Raw genomic sequence first — 25,218 nt, forward strand, 5'->3', positions numbered from 1 at the left:
GGTGTGAAGGAGAGTTCAGTCTATTTTAGCGCTTGATATAACGATTTTCTACTGCTCTTTGTTTGAGGAATTTTTGTAATATATTTATATATATATAAGTAAATATAGTAAATATTATGCTATATGATTGGAGGGAGTACTTCATTCTACAAGAGATAGGTATTGTAGGAGATGACCAAGGTCTCGTGGTTAAGTGGTTTAATCATGTGACTGGAGATGAAAAGGTCATGGGTTCAATACCAGGCTTGTCACTTTTTGTCCTATACATGTAGCAAGACATTTCATCTATCTTGCTTCTCTTCACCCAGGAATATAAATGGATACCCTTTATAGAATGTCATGGTATAGTAGCAATATGCTTCTGATTGAATCCAATGACCAGGGTAATAATACATAAAGAGCTATGATCATTTTAATTGAACAGTCTATTTGAATTTCTTTGTAGGTTTAGATAATACTTCGTATTTTTTCTCATTCTTTGCTTTTTAATTTCTGTTATCCACTTTCTGTAAGTCTGGAAAAGGCAAATATATGGACATACATGTATTATAAATGAATTATTCTTATCTTATTTATCATGAATTTTTCTGGATCAAATTGTGTGTGATTGTGAGGGGATTTAAAATGCACATTTACATGTATGTACTACTCATTATAATAACTGAAAGTTCACTCCAAGTCCAAAATTCCTGAGTTTTCTCACGTTATCAAAAAGGGAGAGTGGCTGCCTGCATCCTATCAATACAAATTCTGTTTGTTATCGGATACACTTCCATGTTCCCCTGATACCACATTTCCTAAGCATAGCATCAGGTGACCTTGAATGAGATCAAGTGCACAGCGTTCTACCAGCAACTAACTTGTTATAGAAGCATTAATGATATCCGGTTACTCAATATTACAAGTACATAGCCCCTTGTAGCATATCTGTTCTTCTTCTTCTTCTCCAGGTAAGGTATTGAAGGAAAGGATGAGCATTTTGATTCTTGAATCACCCCACTGGGTATAGTATGGTAGTTGTGGGGTTTACCTACAATGAATCCTGTACATGTTTAAGACAATCAACAAATATCTATTTGCCCTCAAACTGTGGAATTATCTACAAACTGTACTGCAAATTACAAAAACAAACAAAACATCATCATCAAACCATATTTTTATCATAAATTGTAATGCACAAAATTTCAGAACATACATGAAGTATAGCCCAATTTATATATTTTTCAAATACTCAGAATGGAACTTGTTTCTCTATCTCTCTAACTTTTTTGGGGATATATAATTACACTGTACTGCTTCTATTTTGTTTGATGAGTGGGTTGTTGGCTTAGCCAAGGGCTGCAAAATTTGCAAATTTGGGCATATTTTCTTTTTCTTCCTGTGAATGCCACAATTGTTTGGTTTGTCTCAACCTTGCATACATCAAGATACTATGTTGTAGACTATAAGAGTCGATAAAGATTGTCGGGCAAACATATGAGGTCAGATTGACATTGTAGTCTAGTCTTTCAAGTAATCTATACATCAATCATAATTGAGTAAGATTGATTTATATCTCTGAAAATCAAGTATGAATATGTTTGTCAAAGCCTGTTTGATATGAGTGTCTGTGAGTAGTGGTGTAGTGGTTTGGGTGGTTGATGTTGTGTCTCCATTTAGGAGAATTGTGAGTTTGGAACTCTTGTAGTAAATTTCATATTTTGATATTTCTCTTTAATCTTGGTGTAGCAAATAGGTGATGGACAGGTAATGACTTTGATCATAATTAAATCTAGACATTTGATAGAATGATAATATACTTCACCCAAAACAAAAAAAATAACAACCAAATTGAATTTACTATGAATCAGCGATGGTCCTTTCATATCAGTGCTGTAAGCTTGATTGCCTGCGACAGCTCTTGCAGATTGGCTATCGATGTACAATCTCACTTGTCTAGTTGGGCAGTAAATACCATTTCAGTCTCTATATTTCATAAATTCAATTTTGGCAAGGCCTACATAATGTATAGTTCCCAAGTGTTACAGATATGATCAAATAATAGATGTACAGATTATGATTCTATCAATGTTGATACGTACCTTTAAGATTCCTTGACCAGCCGTTGATCACAGATATGGAGCCCCTGGTGTGGAGTTCATGGGTATCCACTCTGGAGACTTCTCTGTCTCCAAGCTCTTCTTCTTGCCAGCTCAGGTAAGTTCTGTCCCCTTCTTATTACTCGCAACAACAAAAAAGGAAGCTTTTGTGACAACATACTTTTGTGAAATGTAAATGATGGTGAATTCAACAGCGTTGGATCATCTGTTTGGACCCAGAAGGATATTATACTTGAATCAAGAGTCAACACCCCTTTTTTGCTCTGAACAAATCCAATGTTAAATTCTGCTAAATTTCTAACAGAAACTTTTGACTCTAGCAACTAACATTTCTTTAACTTTAGTTCCCAGGCAGCTATTGTATGGGCCATTCTTTTCTCTTCTGATGGATTGATGTGCATTTTACTATTCTTTTGCTACATACTTTTTGTTACGACAAAGTAGATGGTTTGTTAGACTTTGAAGATGATTTTCATATTGATTTGATGTTTCTAACAATTCTTTGAATGTTTGTGATACAGGGACGCATCATCAGCTTGCTGGATGACAACAGTCTTCACTTGTGGGAGATCAACCTGAAAGATGGAGGATCCACCATGGAGGAGGTCAAAAACTTCATGATCGAGGGACGGTGAGTATGGAGGAGAAGGAGGAGGGAGGCGAGGGAGGGGGAAGGAGGGGGAGGAGAAGAAGGAGGAGGGAGGAGAAGGAGAAGGAGGGAGGAGAAAGAGGAGGGAGGGAAGGAAGAGGGAGGAAAAGGAGGAGGGAAGGAAGGAGAGAGGAAGGGAGAGACAGACATAGAGTTATATAGGGTACTATTAATTAAATGTATTGTTAACTGTAACTGTATAATTGTTTTAAATGGGGGCACGCTACAAGAGTCCTATCTCGCACCCCGGGGCAACGTGTCTGACACGGCCGGTTGTAGCAACTACTCCGAAAATCAAGATTACAGTAATCTTGATCTAAGGAGACACGAACGAACGAAGGGTAGTATTGGGAGGGGAAGTAGAAAGAGGAGTTGGACGATAAAGATAAAGGCTCCGTCATAAACGAAGTCAAGAACTTCCTGGTCGAGGTTGGTGAGTTTGGAGGAAAAGAAAGCGATAGGGAGGAAGAGAAAGGGATGAAGATATAAAGATGGAAAAATGGAGAGGATTTGATGAAGAAATAGGAGGGTGGGATTTGGATGACAACAGAGGTGCAGAAGTTTTAGATGAGGTATTGGGGTGGGACGGAGAAAGATAGGATGAATAAAGGAGATGAAGGCTTCACAATGGATGAAATAAAAAACTTTTTGGATAAGGGACAGTGGGTATGATAGAGTAACAATGGTAGAGAGAACGAACGGGGGGATAGAGAGGGGAAGGAAGAGAGAGAAAGAGAGAGAGAGAGAGAGAGAGAGAGAGAGGGGGTGGGGGAGGGGAGGGAGAGGGAGAGGGGGATTGAAAGAGTTCAAAAGTTTCAGAGGGTGTTACTTCCAAATAATTTAGGGACCTAGACACTCATACAAACCATCTTCTATGTAAATGCTCTTATTTCCGTCAATCTAGCTTGAAGAAGATCTCCGTCTGTTGCCTGTCGTCGGACGCCTCCCGTCTCTACCTGGGCACAGAGGGCGGTAACATCTATCTCCTGGACGTAGAGTCCTTTGACCTTGAAGACCACATCGTATACCAAGATGTCGTCATGCAGAAGTGAGTCTTGATCTTTCATTCCAGTGTTTATTGCCTTCCTTCCTAATCTAACCAACCTCTCTGTGTAGGACCTATTGTGAAACCAGACACTTTTGTGTGCACGAAATGTTCACAAATTTTGCGAGTGGTTCAGATTTGCAAAAGTGTCATGCCATGAAATTATCAAATCACAATTGACACATAACTGAATTTTTGCTGTGCAGTTTCATTTTGCAAAATTTTCAGGTTTTGCAGTTTTATTCAGTTTGGATAAAATAGGCTGCATTGAATGAGGCTATTTTAAGGTAGAAAGTGAAGAAAATAATGTTGAAAGACAAAATAAATAAATAAATAGACCTAAATAAAAAGAAAAAATAATAATAATAATAGGTAACATGGATTCTTTTTCACAAAATATTTTGCAGTGCCAGCACACATTTTTTTTAAAGTCGACCTTTCATAATTCCTATGTCACTCACATCACCAATTTTGTTCAATTAATTCTGTGATTCAACAAATTTGATTGCACCTTTGCAGTTTCTTTTTCCTTCAAATAAAAATTAAAAAAATAAAAAAAGCAATGAAGCAACCATACGTACACAGTCGTCTTTGAGCACTTATAAATTGTGTCACCTCTCCTTTTCACTGCTGTCAATATGACTTAAATTATGGTTTCTTGAGCCTTTGTAAAATTACACCAGTTTCAAGAAAAGGCACTCATCTTTTCACAAATAGAAATCATATTATCATAAATATCTTCATAGATGCACATGACAAACAGCAATCTAGGCAAACGTTCTTGCTACCTGCAGCTGATTTAACCTTCGTAACAGATATTTTGGCTTCTTTAATGCGGTTAATAAGTACCTTCACACAGTAGAAGAACAAATAGTGACACCTCCTCTGTGTTTCTTATAGAAATGTTTAAAACAGAATCTTGAGTTAATGAGAGACTATCTCTGCTTAATTCTGCCTTTCTCTGCCCTCGGCTCAGTCAACCATTAAGAGGGCAAAAAGCAGGGATAGTTCATTTGGTGTAGATTTTGTTAAAAGATAGGAACAGCTCAATTACCTTTAAAGATAAATTTGAGTTCTGATCATGCAATTGCACTGAAAGAAACTGTGTGGAAGCACTTTGAAAGGTTAATCATGTAGTACATAATACTGTGAGGTTTTAGAATCATCCAACTGATACGAAACTGGCACCGTTTATATAACTGTCACATGCACTGTACACAGAACTATGTATATGGGACCACACAAACATGTGACACAAAGGTTTGGTCTACAACCTTTGGTTGTTTCTTGTCATATTTCAATTATGAGGGTGTTTGAAGACCTATCCTTTTTCAGGGGACATTTTTTCTACATGTATGATACCCAACCAACATCTAACATAAATAGAATAAAAATCTCAAAAATTAACGTTCCACCACTCCCAGAACTCAACCTTCTCTTTAAATAGAACCAAGTAGAGATGCGAGTTAGTGGTTGTGAATCTAAGCATGAATCTAGTATTGCCCCAATCAGCTCATCATCAATATCTGCTCACTTAATCCCCAGGCAAGGACATATCCATATTCTAAAATCAAATTATCCGTCTTCAAGTCCATGCTGTAAGAAATCAATACGGGATGGAATGGCTGTTTTTTTTAGTTTTAAAGGAAAACATCAAGCATTGGGTTAATTTCAATTTTACTTCAAGAAAATTATACTGATTTATGTGGAACCATGATACTCTTTAGTATAACTTGCAGTGGGATGTTCAGCCTTTCCATACTAATTGCAATTTGTAACTGTTTTAATTAATTTGTAATTACTGTAAGTGAGGATTTAATAGAGAAGTCTGATACTTAATTATAAAATCAGTATTTGAAATTAATTTTAGCATCACAAGTGCATTAATAGAGGGGGGTGGGGAATGATTCTCTATATGATATTAACACTAGAATCATGTCGTTGATTTTTTTCTAAATGCAAGAGGTAAGATATTGAATTTACTCTCAAGGAAATATTAATTCATGAGAGGGGGGGGGGGGGGGGGGGGGGTGAATACTCGTGTAGTTTATCCAAAAACCCTGAACTTATCAAAGTGTTATGTTCTGCATTGTAAGTTGACTTTATAACTGATTTCTGACACTGGTAATACACTGTTTATATGCTATCCGACATTCTTGTAATGACATCTAAAACCTGAAACAGACATAATATTATGGGGTCTGAGTGGCCACAGGCTGTTACATGTACATACACCGTGGATTCCAGACAGACATTCTGTGAATACCTTCCATTCCAAAGACGTATCTTTATACAATAACTCCCTCATCACATATCAATATTAAAGGATAGAGTATGATGATGATGATGATGATAGAACAGGTGATAGAAGTATGGTTTGAAGGATGTAGAATGTTTAGCCAATTTGTATGGAATCAGACTGCAGTATAATATTTTGTTTAAGGAATGAGAGCATACAAATGCTTTGAGCTAATGTTCATGTCTTTCATTGGATCTTATTAGGTGCTGCGGTTTTAACAATTTTTATAAAAGGATTAGTTTGATAGTTAAAAAAACATTAAAAATAGATGTACATGTATATAGTGTATAGGAAAGAAAACACAACATGGATTTTTATTGAAATGAAATATTTTGATGAAAAACATCATTATAAAAAAATGAAATTCAGCTTAATAGAATAGATATTGTGGCATTATGTTAGCATTATAAACAGCAACAAAGAAAACAATAGTATTTGTACATGTATGTTGTAGGTAAAGGTAGCGGTAGCAGTAGAAAAAGTAGCAGAAGTAAGAATAGATACATGTAGAAGAAAAATTGTAGGACTTTCAATATTAGTATTAGATGAATATGACCTTGTAACATTTTTCATAGCTTATAAAACAGTTCCTTCAGAAAAAAAGAAGTATTATATTGAAAAACAAATACAAAAGAGTAAAATTCATAAAGTGCATATAGCCATTGCATAGCATGCTATTGCTGTGTACATAGGTAAGACACTCCCACTAAGAGCAAATGAGAATCATTTGACATTTTACTTTTTGACTGTCATGAACGCCAGTCTATTCAGACATCACTCATTCTAAACTGACAGGACACGATGCCACGCTCTGATTCCATCAAGTTCTTACCTCATCATATTTTGATCCCATCATCATCATCATCATGAGATGCCATGCATATCCAGGCGTTGTTGTCAATCATGATTTGCACGGATGATAACTGTATGATGGCCGGGTTACTCCAATCCGTGTCAAAGATGATTATGCGATGTATAGTTTATATAGTCACTACCCTCATACCTCCGTCACACTTCCAGACTGACTCCATGAGAGACCAAACGATTCTTGGCCATTGCGAGTACTGTCATTTTTGCAGAACTGCCAACCATTCTTATTTTTGAGGCATGATGCCTAGCTTTTGGCCTGCAAGCTATCGTAACGAAATCTAGATTCCCACCTCTTTCCGAAAACTGTAAAAAGTACACCAAAGAACACTGCATTCCAAATATTATAATGAGAGATTCCTGCATTTTACCGTGAAAGGTTGGAAGGTATGGGTCTGATGTCATTGTCATCAATGTACAACGTGACTGGGGTTTCACTCTCCACAATAGAAGTACAGTTTGGAAGGGTTTAAAGGGGATGATCAAGAAAAAGGTCCTCTGAATATGGGTGAAGTATAATGACGAGAGAATGCAGTGGCCCCATGTGATTTCCCTCTGCCATGTTTTTAATTTCCCCACTCTAGTCAATATCTTCTTCTCATGAAGTCAACAGGAAAAACTATGCATATTGTCACCATCTCGCTATATTGATACAACGATTCCATAATAACTGAAAATTATTTGTTATTAATAAATTTGCCCTGCATTTACGTTAAAATTCCATTTTCAGAAATTCATCTAAAAATAGCTGCCTTGCATTTATGTTAAAATTCAGAAAGTTGGGAGTGCATTGCTAATGACATTTAAGCATATTTCGCCTACATTGTATTGGAGAAGATTTTTCTTAAAATATCTGTGTAAGCTGTTTTATTAAAAAAAAAATTCTTTCACTGATATGTTAACTAACCAACACATATCTCTCTCTGATTCCTTGCTCTGTTTACATTCTAGCAGCGGACCTGCAGTGTAGGTTAAAATTGATTCTTTCTCATCATATCGCATGGTTTTGATTTTGAGTTTCTCATGAATGAAAACAAAAATGAAGAAGGAAAAAAAAGTATTGAATAAAGAGTGGGCAGTCAGTCCTTAAGTGTGTTGTGAGAATTGCTGTCAGCTTATTTCTTCATGAAACATTTTTTCAAAACATTATGTTGCTTCATAGAGATTTGAACATCCAGCAGATTATTGATAATGACATTGTTATTAAAACATTCCGCTCACTCTCGATACATACATATTATCAGCATACCAGGAATTCTTACTGGGTGAATAGGGTTATGTTCATTTAACTGCTTTGTTAAACCTTATCATGATATTGGTTTCTGGCAAAATACAGACCATGAATTGATTACATCACATTCTTGATTCAGCTACATTGATGGATATTTTCCAACAGTTAATTTCATAGCATCTACATTATTTTACATTAAAACATTTTCAGACTTATTTTGAAACTTACATTTTTACTAAACCATCCCTAATGTTTATCAGAGCTCAGTTTCTGACATCTGTAAATAATGTACGGTTTACTTTTTTGTGTGTACATTTTAAAAGATTCTGTTATTTAAAAAATAGCATTTTCACCAGTGCTTAATATCAAATGCCTATCAATACAGCAAACATGGTATTTTAAAACTGATATAAGAACCCCCCTATAAACAAACCAAAACCATGCATTCTTTTTGCTCATAATATTATGCTCATCACTAATTGAAACTACGCATTCAGATCACATCAAAAGAATTTACACTAAAATAAAAATTACTACTTTACTTCCTCGGACACTAATGTAACTAAATACTTCATCAATTATGCATGATAACTTGAAAGGAATTAGCAAATATGAGTTTTGAATATTTTTGAAAGTGTAATCACTAGCATTCATCATAATCACCCGTACAAATTGAAAGAATATTTCTTATTATTTCAATCTAATATCGTTGCTAAATATCATGAATATTACGAAGGTTTTATTTGGCTCATCCATTATTCTAATAGCAATTACACTATTTTTTTCCAGGCAGGTTTAAAAGTTTACCCTACCATCCCTTTTTTTTTGTTTTTTTTTTTGTTTGACATTTCATGACTAGTCATAATCAGCTATTAGTCAAGTCTAATTATCATTTTTGAAAGTACATTTATATTATGTCTTGTGATGAAGCAAAAGACCACAGAGCACAGCTTCTCTTCTGTTGCTGTCACTGCAAAGAGGCTTTGAGTTATAGATAATAGGCGTACTAACCTGTTATTGTCGCAAATTGATTTTAAAAATGTTGTGTTTGTACAGACTTAAACTATGATTTTATTTTCTTTGAGCAGTAAGAATAAAAAAAAAAAAGACCAAGTTTACCCCGATAATGTACCCCAGACCCATTCCCTTCCCCAATTTCATCCTCACCCATGCACCAAAGCCATCTTACACCCAAGAGTTTGGCCAACTTGGTTACCGTGGGTAGCAAGAAGTCAATATTCAACAATTTTTTAAACTCATGCTTGCCTGACAAAGCAATCGCTGCCTCATTGCTAACAGAGTTGGCCAGACTCTTTATAAAACTGGCTCAGCCCTGTACCTATGATGCCCATTTTATCACACCACTCCGATTCTACCACTCCTTCCCAATTCAACCACCCCAATCCACTCTACCACCTTGCTCCCACTCTACAACACCCCCTTGCATCCTACTATACTCTTCTTCTAAGTAAATGACATCTTTATGATGCTATTCTTTGGTGAAACCCTCTTGATCATACCATCATTTTTAATTCTCCGCTCATCTCTTCTGCTGCATGAAAGCACTTCATTATTAACTACTTCATAATATTATCATACGATAACTTTATATACCATCCTTCACACGCACACAATGTTTGCTCTAGTGTGGCAGTAGTTACTTCATGCCGGAGCTAATTTTCTATTCAAGTATGATTAAAAGCTTGATAAACGATGCGATCTTGTTTGTTTCAATGTGACATCAATAGCTTTCCATTACATAGTAATTAGTAGAGGCTAGAAGCTCTATCCTTATACACGCTATCACCAGCACAGTAATTTATTCACAATTAATTTTGTTTAACAAGAATTGAGCACTTTTAGGGTTTTGTTAGTGTCGGCTTTCACAAATTGTTAATATTAATTGCAATAACATCATCCTTTGCAGTTGTTTGAAATAGAATAGTACTTTATAAATTGAAGTTGATTTTGCAGTGAAGCTTTTGTTGTCAGTGAAATTTGCAATTGAAATGAAATTAATGTATATTGTTATAGATCTAGAGGGATGTTAAACAAATATAAACTGTCAATTCTACAGTGATATCATTTTGGTTGTATTAAAATTGTGATTAACAGAAAATCACTCAGGTTTCAGATGACATGTTTTTGAACTCTTCGTAGAAAGTGAATGGACAGGATACATGGAGGGAAAAAAGTTTAAATCATTCTAACCTGTCATTTTATTTTTCATTTTATATTCATCTGTAGCATTGCATGTACCCGTATGGGAAACTATGGACAACTATCATATTTATATGTACACCCTGTACATGGTGTTTCATGGATATTACTACATTAATACTATCATCGGTTTAATTTGGCATTATAACAAGTTGTGGACATGGATGTAATGAAGAAAAAAAATTGATTTTCTCTGGCAAAATAGACAAGTATGATTGATTTGTTTTAAAGATGAATTCATTGTGTAGTATACACACTAATCCTTGGCTTCGTGAGTTATTTCAAGTATAATTTTCTGAATTTTGTGTAGATATTTTGACAGAAACAGCATCCATGTCCTCACTTTATAATCATGTGTATATTAGCCTGATTTATAATCATATAGTGCTTTACTGACTGGGTAACCTAATACTACTTCATTGCTTTGCTTCATCCAACTTTTTACCCCTTCCCCATTTTGTACTCCCTCTCATCACTTCCAATCATCATTCATATCTATCTCTGTGTCATGATATTTCTCTTTATGTTGATCATGTTTTTCATCATTCTTTGTCTTCTTAACTTTCCACTAAACTTTCATCATTTTTGTCTCATGCTTATCCCTTTGCCTTGTTAACATCTTGTGCCTGTTTCCATTACTGTGTTGTCTTCTTTTTCTTCCTTCTTTCCCCTGCTACTCGCTGTTTTACCTTCATTTAATTTACATCTGCCTTTTTCCTGCCTCTGTCATTCTTTTTTGTTTTAATTTTAATGCTCTGTTCTTCTATACCTTTTCCCTCTCTCTTTCAATCTCTTCTATATGTATTAAAAACAAAATATTATCTTATCATAACATTTCTATCCACCTGTCTTAATCGTTCATCACCCTTCCCCTCATCTAATACTCACTATTTACCACTGCTTCTGCTGTTGCCACTTACCCTTTGCGAACTCTCTTCTCAATTCCATCCCTTCTTTCCATCTATCCAACCATCATCCATCAATCCCTCCATCCCTCATCTATCTATCACATATATATCCATCCTTATTCCTTATCTATTCCTAATCATTACCTCTCATGCTCTTCCATATTATACTCATCCTCTACCCCCCATTTCCATACCCACTACTAATACCCCTAAAAACTACTACCATCCCTCTATAACCACCCTTTCACTACCACTAACACACCCTCCTCTGTCCCTCCATCACCCTTCTACCCCTGCATCCACCCCTCTATAACCACCCCTCCACCATCCTAACACCCCTCCACTATCCTACCACCACCCCTCCACCACCCCTCCACCACCCGCCCACCACCCCTACTCCACCCTCCACCCCTACTCCACCCATCCACCTGTTGGGTGTGTGGCATGGACCCCTAACCAGGTTAAATGATTCTCCATCTTCCAGTGTACCTGATGACTTCAAGGTTAACCCTGGTGCAGTGGAGGCCATCGCCCAACATCCTAGTGACAAGGACAGGGTAAGTACCTCAACAGACATGTCGACTTTCAAAGTTACTGAGATATTAAAGGTAATACAAGATTTTGGTATGGGGTCATGAATTTGGTTCAAATGAACATAATGGAAGTATTTGGGATTTTGCAATAGTCAGTGATCGTTGACGCAGTTGAAATCGAGTCTGAATTGATGAAATTGTAAATAATAAACTTTATGTTGTATAATTCCCTCTCAAGACTGATATTACTTTGGCTTTAAAGCCATGTTTCTCGACTACGATCGACCGATTTGCTATTTCCGTTTGGAAATTATATATCAGAACTGCATATTCTGAGATTTTCATGGTCGCAGCTACCATGGAATGGCCTTAGGCACTATTTGAAATATTTGAAATTTATCTGGAGCACTGGTAAATATTTGAATTATTCAAACAGAAATGTTTTAGGGGCTACATTTTCTAGTGCTTATAATACATTCACAGGGGCATCCAAATATATCAACATTTTAAAGAATTACTATCCATCCAATTTTCAAAATTTCCCAAAACTTTGCATTACCGGTACCTTTAAGGTAGAATTATTGTAACATTTTGGATAGGTTCTGCAGCACTTGGGTGAATGAATACTTTGACGATTTGTATACATGTACATGGACCTTCATTAAAGTCATTGTTGACTTCTGGACAGAGTTTGAAAATTCATCTCGAAAAAAATATCTTCCTGTCTCTAATAAAAGGTACTGTCATTACTGAAATATGATATTTCCAAATTTGATGTTGTCTGGCGATCAAATTTATAATTATTTATAAGGTGGAATCATTTTGTTGGGCCTTTTATATGGTTTTTCCCTTAAACTCATCTATCTTTTCAGTTAGTAGCAAGTTACTTGCTCAATCATTAACATGGGAGTATTCAAATATTAATGATCTAATTCCTGTAGCATTTCTCGATTTTCCTACCTCGGTCAAGCCTCAAAGCCATATCAATTTTTACTGAACTAATTCCTGATAAATCCTTGCCTTTGACCATTTTTGATAAACAGCTCTTGATCGGTTACAATCGAGGACTCATGATCATCTGGCGCCAGAGTGAGCTGATGCTTGAAGCTTCGTTCGTTGGTCATCAGATCGAGTCCCTCTGCTGGCATCGGGATGGAACCCACTTCACCAGCTCTCACAACGACGGCAGCTACCAGGTGTGGAAGGTCTCAGGAGCATCCTCACCGGCCAAGGAACCTCTGGTGCCATACGGTAAGAACCACTGGTCTTGAACAGTGAGAACCGCGCCCCTCTATCATTCCCCCTTTGTCCTTCTCTGTAGTCCTGTAGAACATGTTCTTACTTATTGAATGATTCTGTTAGGTGTTATGAAAGTCTGGCTGTTATTGCTACAAAACTGAACTTCTTGTAGGAATGTCCACTCCAGAAGGGAACAAACCAGTCAGTGCTGTAAAAAACACTATTTGCAAAGATCTGATACTGCTACAAGACTCTCCAAAGTTACAACCCTTTTAGAATCCCTTAGTTTCTAATAGATACTTCTCCCTATGGAAACCACACCCTCTTTTAGATCCGCTAGTCTTCCCACTCTTTGCCGGAATAGACCCTTTCCCAATAAGTGGCAAAGAAATATCCACTTGTCAATGCATTAATTTTTAAGGCCCTTATTATTCAGTGCACGTTTGGTTTGGATTACTATGAACGAATGTCAAAGCCTGGAAACGTGTAAGAGATAGCAACCAGCAATGTCTAGACTGGTTATGAAAATTTGAATTCAAGGTTGCTCTCTTTACATTGCATGCAGCACTCTGAAATTGATCCGGGATGTAATATTGATACTACGAAAGGTGATCACTAGCCCTGTCCTCATCAGCTCCAGTTTGCCCCCCAAACCGCTATTTTCAGATTCTGGATATTATCCCGAAGTTCGAAATTGTGTCTTCACCAGACCGATATGTTCATTACAAAATAGCGGGGTATTTGAGAAACAAGACCAAGATTTCTCTGGATATTTTTTTTTGTAACTGGCTAATTTGTGATCAGGATAGTTAAAATAGCGGGTTATTTGGCAAACTCGAGCCGATGAGGACAGGCCTACTGTGAAGTTGAATCTCTTTCCCTGTGAGGTGGGGGAATCTTGATTAGTTTTGAAGAATGGCCTCCATGAGGCAGAGCACACAGCATCTGTTATTGTAATGAAACATGATGTATACATATTTCAGAATATGATATGCGTACAAGGTGCATTAATAGCACACCTGCATCCATAAATCATTACAATGGTACATACCGTGTACTGGTGAAGGCGGATGAATTGTTTTCCCTTATAGGTGCTATGAGAAGGGATTAATTCTAGCTGAAAACCATGGACACAACTCGCTCCCCCATTGAGAGATATATTTAGAATTGATTAATGGAAAGAATTTTATGACCCTGGCCCTAGGTCTCTGTGATTAATTGAAATGGATGGGTAGCTTCCCAATTCCATATCTCAATGGATATATTTTAGATCTATGAAACTTGTGAAGGTCGCTGTATTGTTTATCAAGGTGGTTGTACTTGCACATGCACCCTACGGTATTTGTATTTCAATTTGTAATGGTAATTGTAAACTAAGATATACATGCGTGTAGATGTGAACAATACAGAAAACAAAAGAGGAGAAAGCTATATGGTTGAAGTAGATAGATAGAGAGAGAGAGAGAGGGGGAGAGAGAGAGAGAGAGAGGGGGAGAGAGAGAGGGGGAGAGAGAGGGGGAAAACGAGGGGGGGGGGGTGGGTGAGGAGAGAGGGCAAGAGAAGGGAAAGAAAAGAGATGGACAAAGAATAGAGAGAGGAGCGATATTTAGTTAAAAGAAAAGAGGTACACTGTAAAGGAGATATGGACAGAGTCAAATAGAAGGAAAGATAGAGAGAACAATAGAGGATGAAAATTAAAAAAGATGATATATGGGGAGAACACTGTTCATTGAAAATCTAATTTTTTCATAATTTTTTTTTTTCATTAAAAATAATATTTGTGTATATTTGTTTGTCTTTTAGGACCATTCCCTTGCAAAGCCATTCCAAAGATCCTCTACTTGACGACCAAAAGGTGAGTTATAAGACAATCTATCATGAGCATTAAAATTAAAATAATCAATGTTTCTTTGTGATTTGATTGTCCCCATTCTATGGAGTTGGCTATACAGTAAATCATATATAAGATAGATACATGTACATGAATATACAGTATATACTTGTTCAAATCTTGTGAATTCTGAGTAATTTGGTCTCGGGGTTTACCTTACCATGTACATGTATGTGCTTGTGGAATTGATTTGTGAATTCATGTACTTGTATGATAGAAATTCAAAACTAGTGATATCATGTGTGATAGAGTAATGTATTCACATCTTTGAGGCCTCTCGAAATCCATCTCAAAGAATGAATGAGATGGTTCATATGGGAACCATTTAATGTAATAGGATGATGAGTCTAATCCATTGATCCGACAAATCATCCATTGAAAGCCAGGAGGGCACTAACCCACATCACACAGAATCCATTTCACATGCCTATTGGGTATTTGAAAATGCAAATTGAGGGGATCTTAATTCAGGTGAGAGGCTATGGAGGTACATCGCTACCCCTTTCTTGTACCCCTCCACCCCTCTGGGTCCAGGTGCATGTCGGTGTTAGGCTCCAATGTGACGTTACCCTTGGGGCTAGTCAAGTTGACGAGGGGGATCATCTCTCAAAGAAGGATGGACTGCTATCCATGTATATAGATGTGTTATCAGAGATACCTCATGGATGCATGAGTTTAATGTTAATATAAGGACAAATCATCATCATTTAATCTTCTTGGGTTCAACGCAGTTTTGATTATGTTGTAATTTCACTCAATAAATTGTTTAATAGAAATGTAATATAGCAAGAACTTTATGATACAGTATGTATTAGCTGTTATTTTCACAAGCATTTTGTTTATGCAATTGTTTAATAGAAATGTAATATAGCAAGAACTTTATGATACAGTATGTATTAGCTCCATTTTGTGAATCATGGTAGGGCTGCAAATTTTTCAACATACAAAAGTGGGCGAGCAATGCATGTGTTAACATGTACGTATCCTGTGTGAATTTTTGCAATAGCAGCAACTTGCAAAAATGTCTGGACCCTGTCATTTGCAAACAATATATTTACGCAGTAATAAGTCACTTCAGAAACATATTTTGTTTTAACAAAATAAAATAATTAAAAAAAAAAAATAATAATAATAATAATAATCTATAAAAAAAAATCCAAAAAATCCAAAAAAAAAAATCGTAATTTTGCCGTCATTATTTTCAATATATATTTTTTTCACAGTGAGCCGTTCACCATCTTCTCCGGTGGTATGCCAAGAGCCAGCTATGGTGACCGCCATGTCGTCACAGTGATACAGGACAAGACACAGCACGTCGTCTTTGACTTCACATCCAAGGTCATTGACTTCTTCACCATGTCAAATGTGAACGATGAAGACGGTAAGATGGTCCTTCCGTTTCTATGACGCATGCTCTGGTGATAATTGCCCCATGGTCTATTTTCTACATGTACACTGACCTAATTCCTAGTGTTGACCCCGGACCAACAACCCTAACTCTACATCTAATATAAAATCAAATCGAACTATAACTGATAACTTAACCCCAAATGCAATCTAAAACCCAATCTATATCCCAACCCTATTCCTAACCTTATACCCAATTGCAGTTCTAATTAGTTTGAAGATAGTGTTTGTACAATGTAATGGCTGTCGGTTTCATTTTGCACTGCTTACTGTTTAGTCTATTTTTACATTGCCTCTAGATCTCTTGACTTAAAAAAATATGTATATATAAATATAAATGTATATATACAATACATATGTAAGATTGTTGATGCTGCCAAGCATTCTTAGAAATCTATTGGCAATAACAAGAAAACCAATGTAAACCTGATTAACATCTCCATGACATGTATATGTCAACATGGATGTTGTATCAAATGTCATTTGATGAGTCAAATTTCATTTGATGAGTCAAATTTCAAGTAGTCATGCCCACAGTGTGTTAATTATTTTCTGTTTTCTTTCCGCAAACAGAATTTGATGAGCCACACAGTCTGGTTGTCCTGGTAGAGGAAGAGATTGTTTTCATTGATCTCCAGACCAAGGGGTAAGTGAATCCAATCTGAGTTGAAGTTGAACTTTACTTATATAGGTTTTTTTTTTCATATTCATTCTATGTTGAAGGAAATAACAGTAGGAATGTCACATGGAAAGGATAGCTCTTAAAATATCCTAACAATCCAGTTATAACTAGATAGAAAGAAATGACAAATTTTATCATTTTTTGGGGCCACACACGTGTATACTATAGTCCTATGTACCCAACTTTATGCATGAGTATGTATGTACCATCTCTTGAGAGGTATTGTACGTGATATGCAGCTGCTGTTACTATGTTTACCCCCTCGACATTTTTCGCGATAATTTTTTAAGCAAGAAAATCTTGCACTAAAATTTTGTGACTTTTTTTCTTTCAAGTCTTGCGCAACGTTTGAAAGAAATTTTTCGAAAATCGGACCTACCATTACAAAGGCACGTGTCCTTTTGTCTTCGAATGTCAGCCCGAAAATCGCTCATTTTTGTGATTTGTGTACAAAACATATGGAAATCTCATTTTTCAAATAAAGAGGTAAAACATTGGTTATTTGGTCTTGTTTGGATTTTAGGTGTTTATTTTGGGTCAAAATAGTTGAATTATAGTTGGAAATGAAATAAAAACAACAAAAACAATAAAATACATAAGTTAAAAAAACAAAGAAATACATAAGAAATTATCAAAACAATAGATAACATAAGGAATAACCCTGGTTTTTCAAATTTTTGTGTTGTATTATTATTCCAAATGGTCTAACAAATATATGTATTTGCATAAATTACCATAAATATGCAAATGAGTAAATTTTTCAAAAAAATTGAAAATACCATAGTATTCTATACACTTCACTTGACATGTATGCAAATTTTCGCGGCGATCGGGCGTTTCACGGCCGAGATCATAGGGGGGGGGGGGGGGGGGGGGGGGGGGGGGGGGGGCCTTAGAAGATAAGTTAAAAAAACAAAGAAATACATAAGAAATTATCAAAACAATAGATAACATAAGGAATAACCCTGGTTTTTCAAATTTTTGTGTTGTATTATTATTCCAAATGGTCTAACAAATATATGTAGTGAGAAAGAATGCTTAAATATGAATAATGTCTGATTTATGGGCAAAAAATGTGAATTTAATGACCTTATTTGCATAAATTACCATAAATATGCAAATGAGTAAATTTTTCAAAAAAATTGAAAATACCATAGTATTCTATACACTTCACTTGACATGTATGCAAATTTTCGCGGCGATCGGGCGTTTCACGGCCGAGATCATAGGGGGGGGGGGGGGGGGGGGGGGGGGGGGGGCCTTAGAAGCCCCCCCCCCCCCCCCCCCCCCCCGGGCTATGCAGTTTTCAAAATAGCCCAGGCTAAATAGGGTTAAGATGTGAGAAGATGTTCTAAAATCAACTTAGATTTTGAGTTAGCATTATGACCAAGTCCTGGAAGAAAAGACAAGAGAAGGAAAGCAAAACATTAACAAAATATTTCATAAGTATGCAGAACTTAATTGTTGCTAATAGTTTAACCAACATTACAATTAATCAATGTTTCTGCCTCTTTTCCCCTATATAAGGCAATATCCAAGATTTATAATGGGAATACAATCCGAATCATAATGACATGTACCCTCCTAGACCAATCATCTCACAGATGTAGCTTCTTTCCCCTCTCTTGCTTGGTGTAGATGGCCGACTTTCCAGCTGCCTTACCTGTCCTCCCTGCATGCCTCGGCCATCACCTCCTCCAACTACATCTGCAACGTTCCATCTCAGCTCTGGGAGAAGATCCAGGAGGTTGGAGAACATCAGCAACAGAACGTAATGTCAACAAGGGTATGTCCCTCATCTAATTGTTTATTTTTTATTGTAAATAATTTCTTTATTGAAAAGTGTAACATTAGAAAGCATGTAAATTTATTGAACAAAATTAAGCCCAGGGCCCTGTTTCACAAAAGTTGTTATCCGTGACAAATGACATTTTTGTTATAAGCTACTGAAATCCATGCTTCTGATTGGTTATAAGCAGATTTGTCACTGATTTGTGTCATTTGTCATTGAAAAAAGGCTTTGTGAAACGGGTCTCTGGTATGCACAGCCTAATGCAAGGCAGGAAATAAGAAATCTTGATTAACATACAATGGAAAAATATACAACAAATATGTTATATGGAAGCACTAAGTAAGCTTTGGCACGTGCGTCATTATTATAAGTAAGACTTCATTCTATGAACGCTGTTCTGTTTGCCTCCTCTGTAGGATTTCCCTGTAATCGGTGGCAAGAACCTGGTGGAGCCACCCGCCTACCACGACCTCCTCCTGACCGGTCACGAGGACGGTTCTATCCGCTTCTGGGATGCCTCTGCCTCTGCCATGAAGTACCTCTACCAGGTCAATGTGGCTCAGCTCTTCACCGCCGAAGGAGGGGAGCAGAACGGTTCTCCAGGAGTCGTCGAGGCTGAGGAAGAATGGCCGCCATTCCGTAAGGTAGGTGTCTCCACGGTCATTGATGAACTGTCGTCGTATTGATACACAGTCCTCGGCATGAAGAGGAAGATCAAAAAGCAGTCCGAAAGAGTTTTAAAAGTTTTATTTACATTTATAGATACGATAGGATAAGTAACCAAGTCAATAACTGGATTCGTGAATAAGGTTTAAAAAAGTTGGCATATAACATCAGTAAACTAAATACTTCTCAGTGATACCCATGAAGGTGGAGTTTACCTGTTGATTGTGACAATGGTTTGCCTATATTTACAGTTAGATCCATTGTTGTTTGGTGGTAACACAAAAGATTTTTGACCTTTTGAGTTCTCCTAGATTTCCAATGGTTAACTTTAACGTGATGACTTCTAATGATTTGACTTTTAATATGCACTCAATTCAGATCTTTGTTTTGAAACAGATGGTATATTAACTAGCTTGAAACAAACAGAAGCAAATAATACTTTGACCTTTGACATTTCCCTTTGACACAGGTGGGTAACTTTGACCCTTTCAGCGATGACCCTCGTTTCGGTGTCCAGAAGGTGGTGCTCTGCCCCCAGAGCGGCACGTTGGTGGCCGGAGGAACCGCTGGCCAGGTGGTGGTCATGAAGATGGGCGAGGACGAGGAGGAGAAGAAGACTATAGAGGTGAGATGATTAGTCTATTCTTAAAGGGATAGGGTATCTTTGTCTCACATTCTGAAACAAAATCCTGGATTTAGCTCATGCTGCAATGATAATTATAAACCTTTATGTCAGTCAGGAACCCCATGGTATTTACAAGCCGATCACCTGTCTGATTATCAAGATATTTATGATTGGAAATCAAAACCAAATTTTGCGTTTTCCTAACGGTTTTCATAACCCTACAGTCTATTGGGAAAACAAGTATGGTAAAACCGGTCACTCAAAGATTTTCACTTTTTTGAGGCACTTCACGATCATTTTGAAGCGCAATTTTTTTAGGGCTTTAATATTACACCATATCACAGACACTGATAACACGTAGAGCCGTGCATCTCAGATTTAACATTGTTAAACGATGCCTTTAATTGTAGTTTAGCCCTCATGGTGTCACTACAATCACCCATCACCATTGGTATTTTGTGAGAAGAGTTTCCAGTCACAGAGGCTGTTTTATTTTGTAGTTTTATGCAAATTATTTCAATGTATCACACCTCAATTCCTCAACCCATGAGAATTTTAAGAAGAAAGAAAAGTTTCCGTTATCTGTGATACTACATAAGATTTAAAAAAAGTGTGGATGATGGAAGCTGACTACAATGCGTGAAGAGTTAAGCGGGATTATGTTTGAATTTATCTTCCAATTCATCAGAGATTGTACAACGTGATAAAAAGCCTATAACACTAATATTTCGTGATGGATGTGACATTCCTCAGTTTTAGTTGTGAGATTATTATGGAAAAAGATGTACTTGTACCATTGTTCCAAATCCAACATCAATGTCTCCTATGTTTAGTGCATGTAGTTTTCATCATGAAGCAATTCATATTATATCTCTCAGGTTGTCCAAGCCAAGATCGTTGTCGACGACAAGTTCGTATGGAAGGGTCATGAGGCCCTGCCTGTCCGAGAGGAGCCCTTCAAATTCCCTCGGGGTTTCCAAGTGGAGCTCGTGGCCCAGGCCCACCCTCCGGCAGCCATCACAGCTCTGGCCTTCCAGTCAACCTGGGGCATTATAGCCTTCGGAACCAGCCACGGTTTCTCCCTCATTGACACCACGCTCAAGCGCCTTATCGTTTCCCACTGTACCCTTAACCCCCATGACCTCTCGGTGACCGGGGAGCACATGTCACGGCGGATGTCGCTGACCAAGTCACTGAGGGCGTCGCTGCGTCGTGTCAGGCAGAAGAGGGGGACGACCAAGCCGCGCAAACAGAGGGAGAGGCGATCTAACGATACCGGTGGGAAAGTGATTGAGGGTAGCGATAATACACCTACAACACCGGAGAAGGTGGGTTACAGAAGGAGAATTTCAGAATAAGCGTTTATTTATTTTTGATGCAAACAACCCTTCCCGTCATCGAGCTCATATTTGAAATGGTCTCTTTAAATTTCTTGGCAAAAAGTTCATCAAAGTAGGACTTATTGTTCTGGAGACACATGGCATTCTGTATACATCATGTACATTAACTACTTTTTGTGTCCATTTTGTGTACATAATAAAGGGCCTGTCATTGAAAACTAACGATTTAAACAGTGAATGAAAATTAAAAACTAATATTGAGTTACACCATAATATCTGTTATAAACTTTGGGAAGGTGAATTGTGCTATTATAATCAAAAGTCTTGGGATTGGAATGAACTAGAAGTTGATGAACTGTGGATGATGATGAAATTTGACATGAGAAGAAGATCTGAGACATATCACTGAGACCATGATATCATTACAATTCTGTTTTTCTCTTTCTGAAACCAATAGGAGAGCAGAGGGAGAGGATTTGATGATGCCGATCTGGTTCCCATTGAGAGGAAGATTGAGGCTCGATCAGAAGACCCTAAAGTCAGTATGGTCCGCTATGTCTACTTCGCTAACACGTTTGTTAGGGACGGTAAGTATTTTCCTCTGTTACCCACTGCAGATGAATCCTTTTGAGATATCATACTGCATATTTTGCAGCATATTGCATTTTACCTTTTGATACAGGTTGTAAAATATTGTGATTCATTTAAATGGAATTTGTTGATGTTTTCCAATATTACTAAGGTGCTAAAACATTCGAGGAATTTCTTCCTACCAGGTACCCATTAGCTTCACCTGGGTGGAGAGTGGCAAACGTAGATAAATTTCTTGCCAAAGGTCATTATTGCAGCGACCCGAAAGACCATTAGACCAAGACATCTCTACTTATCACATTACTATTCCTTTTCTCCCATCCAGCTCACACAGCTACACCGTCGCTGTGGGTTGGTACAAACGCCGGTGTCATCTACATCTACTCGCTGGGTGTACCTACAGGAGAGAACAGACTACAGGGCAATGTGGTGGCAGAAATCAGTAAGTACTAGCAACCTTTCTTTCTTTCATTCATACCCCAGTGGGTCATAGTAGGAGCGTCCACGTGCAGTCCTTGTCAGCTTCTTCCAAGAGCCTGCAAATCCTGCATACACTCAATTTTCACTGATAGACCTGTCAGAGGCCAAGAGCATGGCTCTTTCATTTGTTAGACAATGGGAAATTGTAGTGTGATGACCCCTAAATGATAGTATATGTTCCAAAAGGCTGTTCAGTTTGAGGTTGGAAAATGATAGGATTCTTCCTTTAAGCATGCCATTTACTTAACACTGACAGTTATATTCTGTGCATAGAGCCACAATTGCATTAAATTTTATTTTTTGAGAGAGGGTCTTTATATGGAGTTAATGCTCTTCTCTCTCTCTCTCTCTAATGACATACAGTTCTCCCTATGGAACTGCTGTAGAATCTGTCTACCCCCCCCCCCCCAAGCAAACAAAATCTTTAGAGGTTGATCTTACTGCTTCTCCTTGTTTACATTTTCTGGAAATGCCAAATGTTTTCAGAGGTCACTTTATTATTTCTTAAACGTAAAGACCAGTTATGGTCATGCGATTGCATTGTGAAAGAAACGTTGTGGAATCGATCAGAAAAGGTTGATCATCTAACATCTAGCATATGCAAGGTTCTGGAATCATCAAAATGATAAGAAATTGGGCCCATTCTTCGTAAAGTTACAAGCACTATACACAGAAAGATGTATATGGGACTACCCTATATCTCTCACAGACCGTGAGAGAAACAAATTTACCAAATATATGAATTAGTAGGCGGTTTCCCGGCAAATTTTTTATCATCATTTATTAGTCAAAACATATTCTTTCACATGATTGGTAATGAGAGCTTCCATTTCATTTTTTGAAATTGGGGCATTTCCAATACTGGTCTTTACCTTTAATGTTGGCAGGTTGAAATATTTTACTGTATCGTTACCTAATAACAGAAGATGTTTGTTGTTGAACCTGTCTAGAAAGATCACATCGATGTTGGCGGACTTGGCTTCTTTCCCTTGGATGGTCTTTATCGACAGGTCTTTACAGACAGGTTGTCACAGGAAATTTTATTGCAGCTCTGTATTCTATGCCCCTAAGAAATCTCTTTCATGTTCCTTTCCTTTGTTTTCTTACAGGCAAGGAGATTAAGTTGAAACATGGTGCCCCTATCAACTCTATGGTTGTAGTAGACAGTGACAACAACCCCCTACCAGACCCCATAGAGGTTCAGCACGAGTGTGCCAAGCCTCCCAACATGAGCGGACACAACCTCATCGTATGCTCTGAAGAACAGTTCAAGGTAGGTCATGCAATTTTTTTAAAGCCCCCCACTTCACTACTTATAGCTACTTGCGCTCTCTATATAGCAAACAGTGCCTAAGTGGTGACCATTGGTCCCCCATGATCCCCTTTTTCTTATGTTAATTGAGAGCTGAGTTGATGAGATAGCCACCTGTCAATGGCCATGCAGGGAGGTCTAATTTCTCCTGGCCAAACTAGTGCAGAGGGGCTTTAACTCCCCCCCCCCCCCCCCCATTTCTCTCTCTAATACCACATTTACAAGTAGTCCTCTAAGAGGTCATCTGAGATACTACTCTGGAAGAATGACGTGGTAATACTCCCTTTTTATCGCTGTAAAAACATGGGGTAAAGTGCCAGGCTGCTTGTAAGATAATAGACGAAAGGAGTGAACTTCATTACACAACAGAAATGTAGAATTTGTAAACAAATGCTATGTAAACAAACAAACAGAACTTTCAACTGATCTACATGTATAATCCATGGCCCTGTCTTACATAGAGTCGATATCAATCGCAACTTATTTGCGGTTGATATAAATCGCAACCATTTACATGAAAGATAAGAGACTGCAAACTTGCAATCTATTGGAGGCAGGGCCCTGATATCATCTGTTAACTGTGATTATGTCATTTCTCTGTTTCAACTTCTTGTAGGTCTTTGCTCTACCAAGCCTGAAGCCCAGATACAAGACCAAGCTGACGGCCATGGATGGATCCAAAGTACGCAAGGTGGCCTTCATCAACTATCGCAGTAGGAATAGTGAGTCATCTCCTATCTCTCGATGTCTTTATCGTTTATTTAACTGCAACATCTTTTCACCACTGTACAAACTGTGGAGTATGTAATATGTACAAGTTCACTAACATTCCATCGACATGCATGTCCATGTATGAATATTAAAATGCATCCCAACGAGATATCGGCTAATACATATGTAGCATGCTTATTTACATGTTTACTCTTGAACTTGTTTTATTTCTCCAGACGATTCATATTCCGAGAATCACATCAGCTGCCTGACCAACCAAGGAGAGTTGGGTATCTACAGCATCCCTCATCTCAAGAGGCAAGATCACTACCAGGCGCTCAGGAGGGAGAACGTCACCGGGATCGCATCGCTTCTCTTCACCCCAAGGGGCGAAGGCATGTACCTCCTGTCACCATCCGAATTTGAAAGGTAAATCAAGAGTGTCATCTGTTTCAATAAAATCTGATTTAAAATCATTGTACATATGCTCTGCAGAAACATTTGTAAAAGAGGGTTAGGGTTGAGTTAGGGTTTTAATCACCTTTTGGTCTTTGGCTACATGCAGGATTGGCTTTCGGGTTAGGGTCAGTAATGGTGTTGGGTCTAAGGTAAAGTTGATAATTTCACTAGT

The 25,218-nt window shown here is 37.5% G+C and overlaps 1 protein-coding gene across 16 annotated transcripts in view; it reads left to right on the forward strand.

The window, feature by feature from the left end:
- The window catches only part of LOC578619 (lethal(2) giant larvae protein homolog 2), a 68,756-nt gene that overhangs the window by 27,226 nt on the left and 16,312 nt on the right, over nucleotides 1–25,218 (forward strand). For 13 of the 16 annotated variants that reach the window (XM_030984184.1, XM_030984183.1, XM_030984173.1 and 10 more), the window contains exons 4-20: nucleotides 2,115–2,196; nucleotides 2,621–2,730; nucleotides 3,653–3,796; nucleotides 11,779–11,875; nucleotides 12,895–13,102; nucleotides 14,894–14,945; nucleotides 16,205–16,362; nucleotides 16,962–17,034; nucleotides 18,709–18,856; nucleotides 19,279–19,506; nucleotides 19,998–20,153; nucleotides 21,032–21,481; nucleotides 21,951–22,080; nucleotides 22,410–22,526; nucleotides 23,674–23,837; nucleotides 24,493–24,598; nucleotides 24,824–25,016. In XM_030984184.1, coding sequence (XP_030840044.1) covers nucleotides 2,115–2,196; nucleotides 2,621–2,730; nucleotides 3,653–3,796; nucleotides 11,779–11,875; nucleotides 12,895–13,102; nucleotides 14,894–14,945; nucleotides 16,205–16,362; nucleotides 16,962–17,034; nucleotides 18,709–18,856; nucleotides 19,279–19,506; nucleotides 19,998–20,153; nucleotides 21,032–21,481; nucleotides 21,951–22,080; nucleotides 22,410–22,526; nucleotides 23,674–23,837; nucleotides 24,493–24,598; nucleotides 24,824–25,016 — 2,616 coding nt within the window. Of the gene's footprint in view, nucleotides 1–2,114; nucleotides 2,197–2,620; nucleotides 2,731–3,652; nucleotides 3,797–7,910; nucleotides 7,926–11,778; nucleotides 11,876–12,894; nucleotides 13,103–14,893; nucleotides 14,946–16,204; nucleotides 16,363–16,961; nucleotides 17,035–18,708; nucleotides 18,857–19,278; nucleotides 19,507–19,997; nucleotides 20,154–21,031; nucleotides 21,482–21,950; nucleotides 22,081–22,409; nucleotides 22,527–23,673; nucleotides 23,838–24,492; nucleotides 24,599–24,823; nucleotides 25,017–25,218 lie in introns of all 16 variants that reach the window. The other 3 variants (XM_030984176.1, XM_030984177.1, XM_030984178.1) reach the window with 3 other exon arrangements.

This window comes from Strongylocentrotus purpuratus, unplaced genomic scaffold, assembly GCF_000002235.5.
Source record: "Strongylocentrotus purpuratus isolate Spur 01 unplaced genomic scaffold, Spur_5.0 spur5_scaffold_14, whole genome shotgun sequence".
Taxonomy (NCBI): Eukaryota; Metazoa; Echinodermata; class Echinoidea; order Camarodonta; family Strongylocentrotidae; genus Strongylocentrotus; species Strongylocentrotus purpuratus.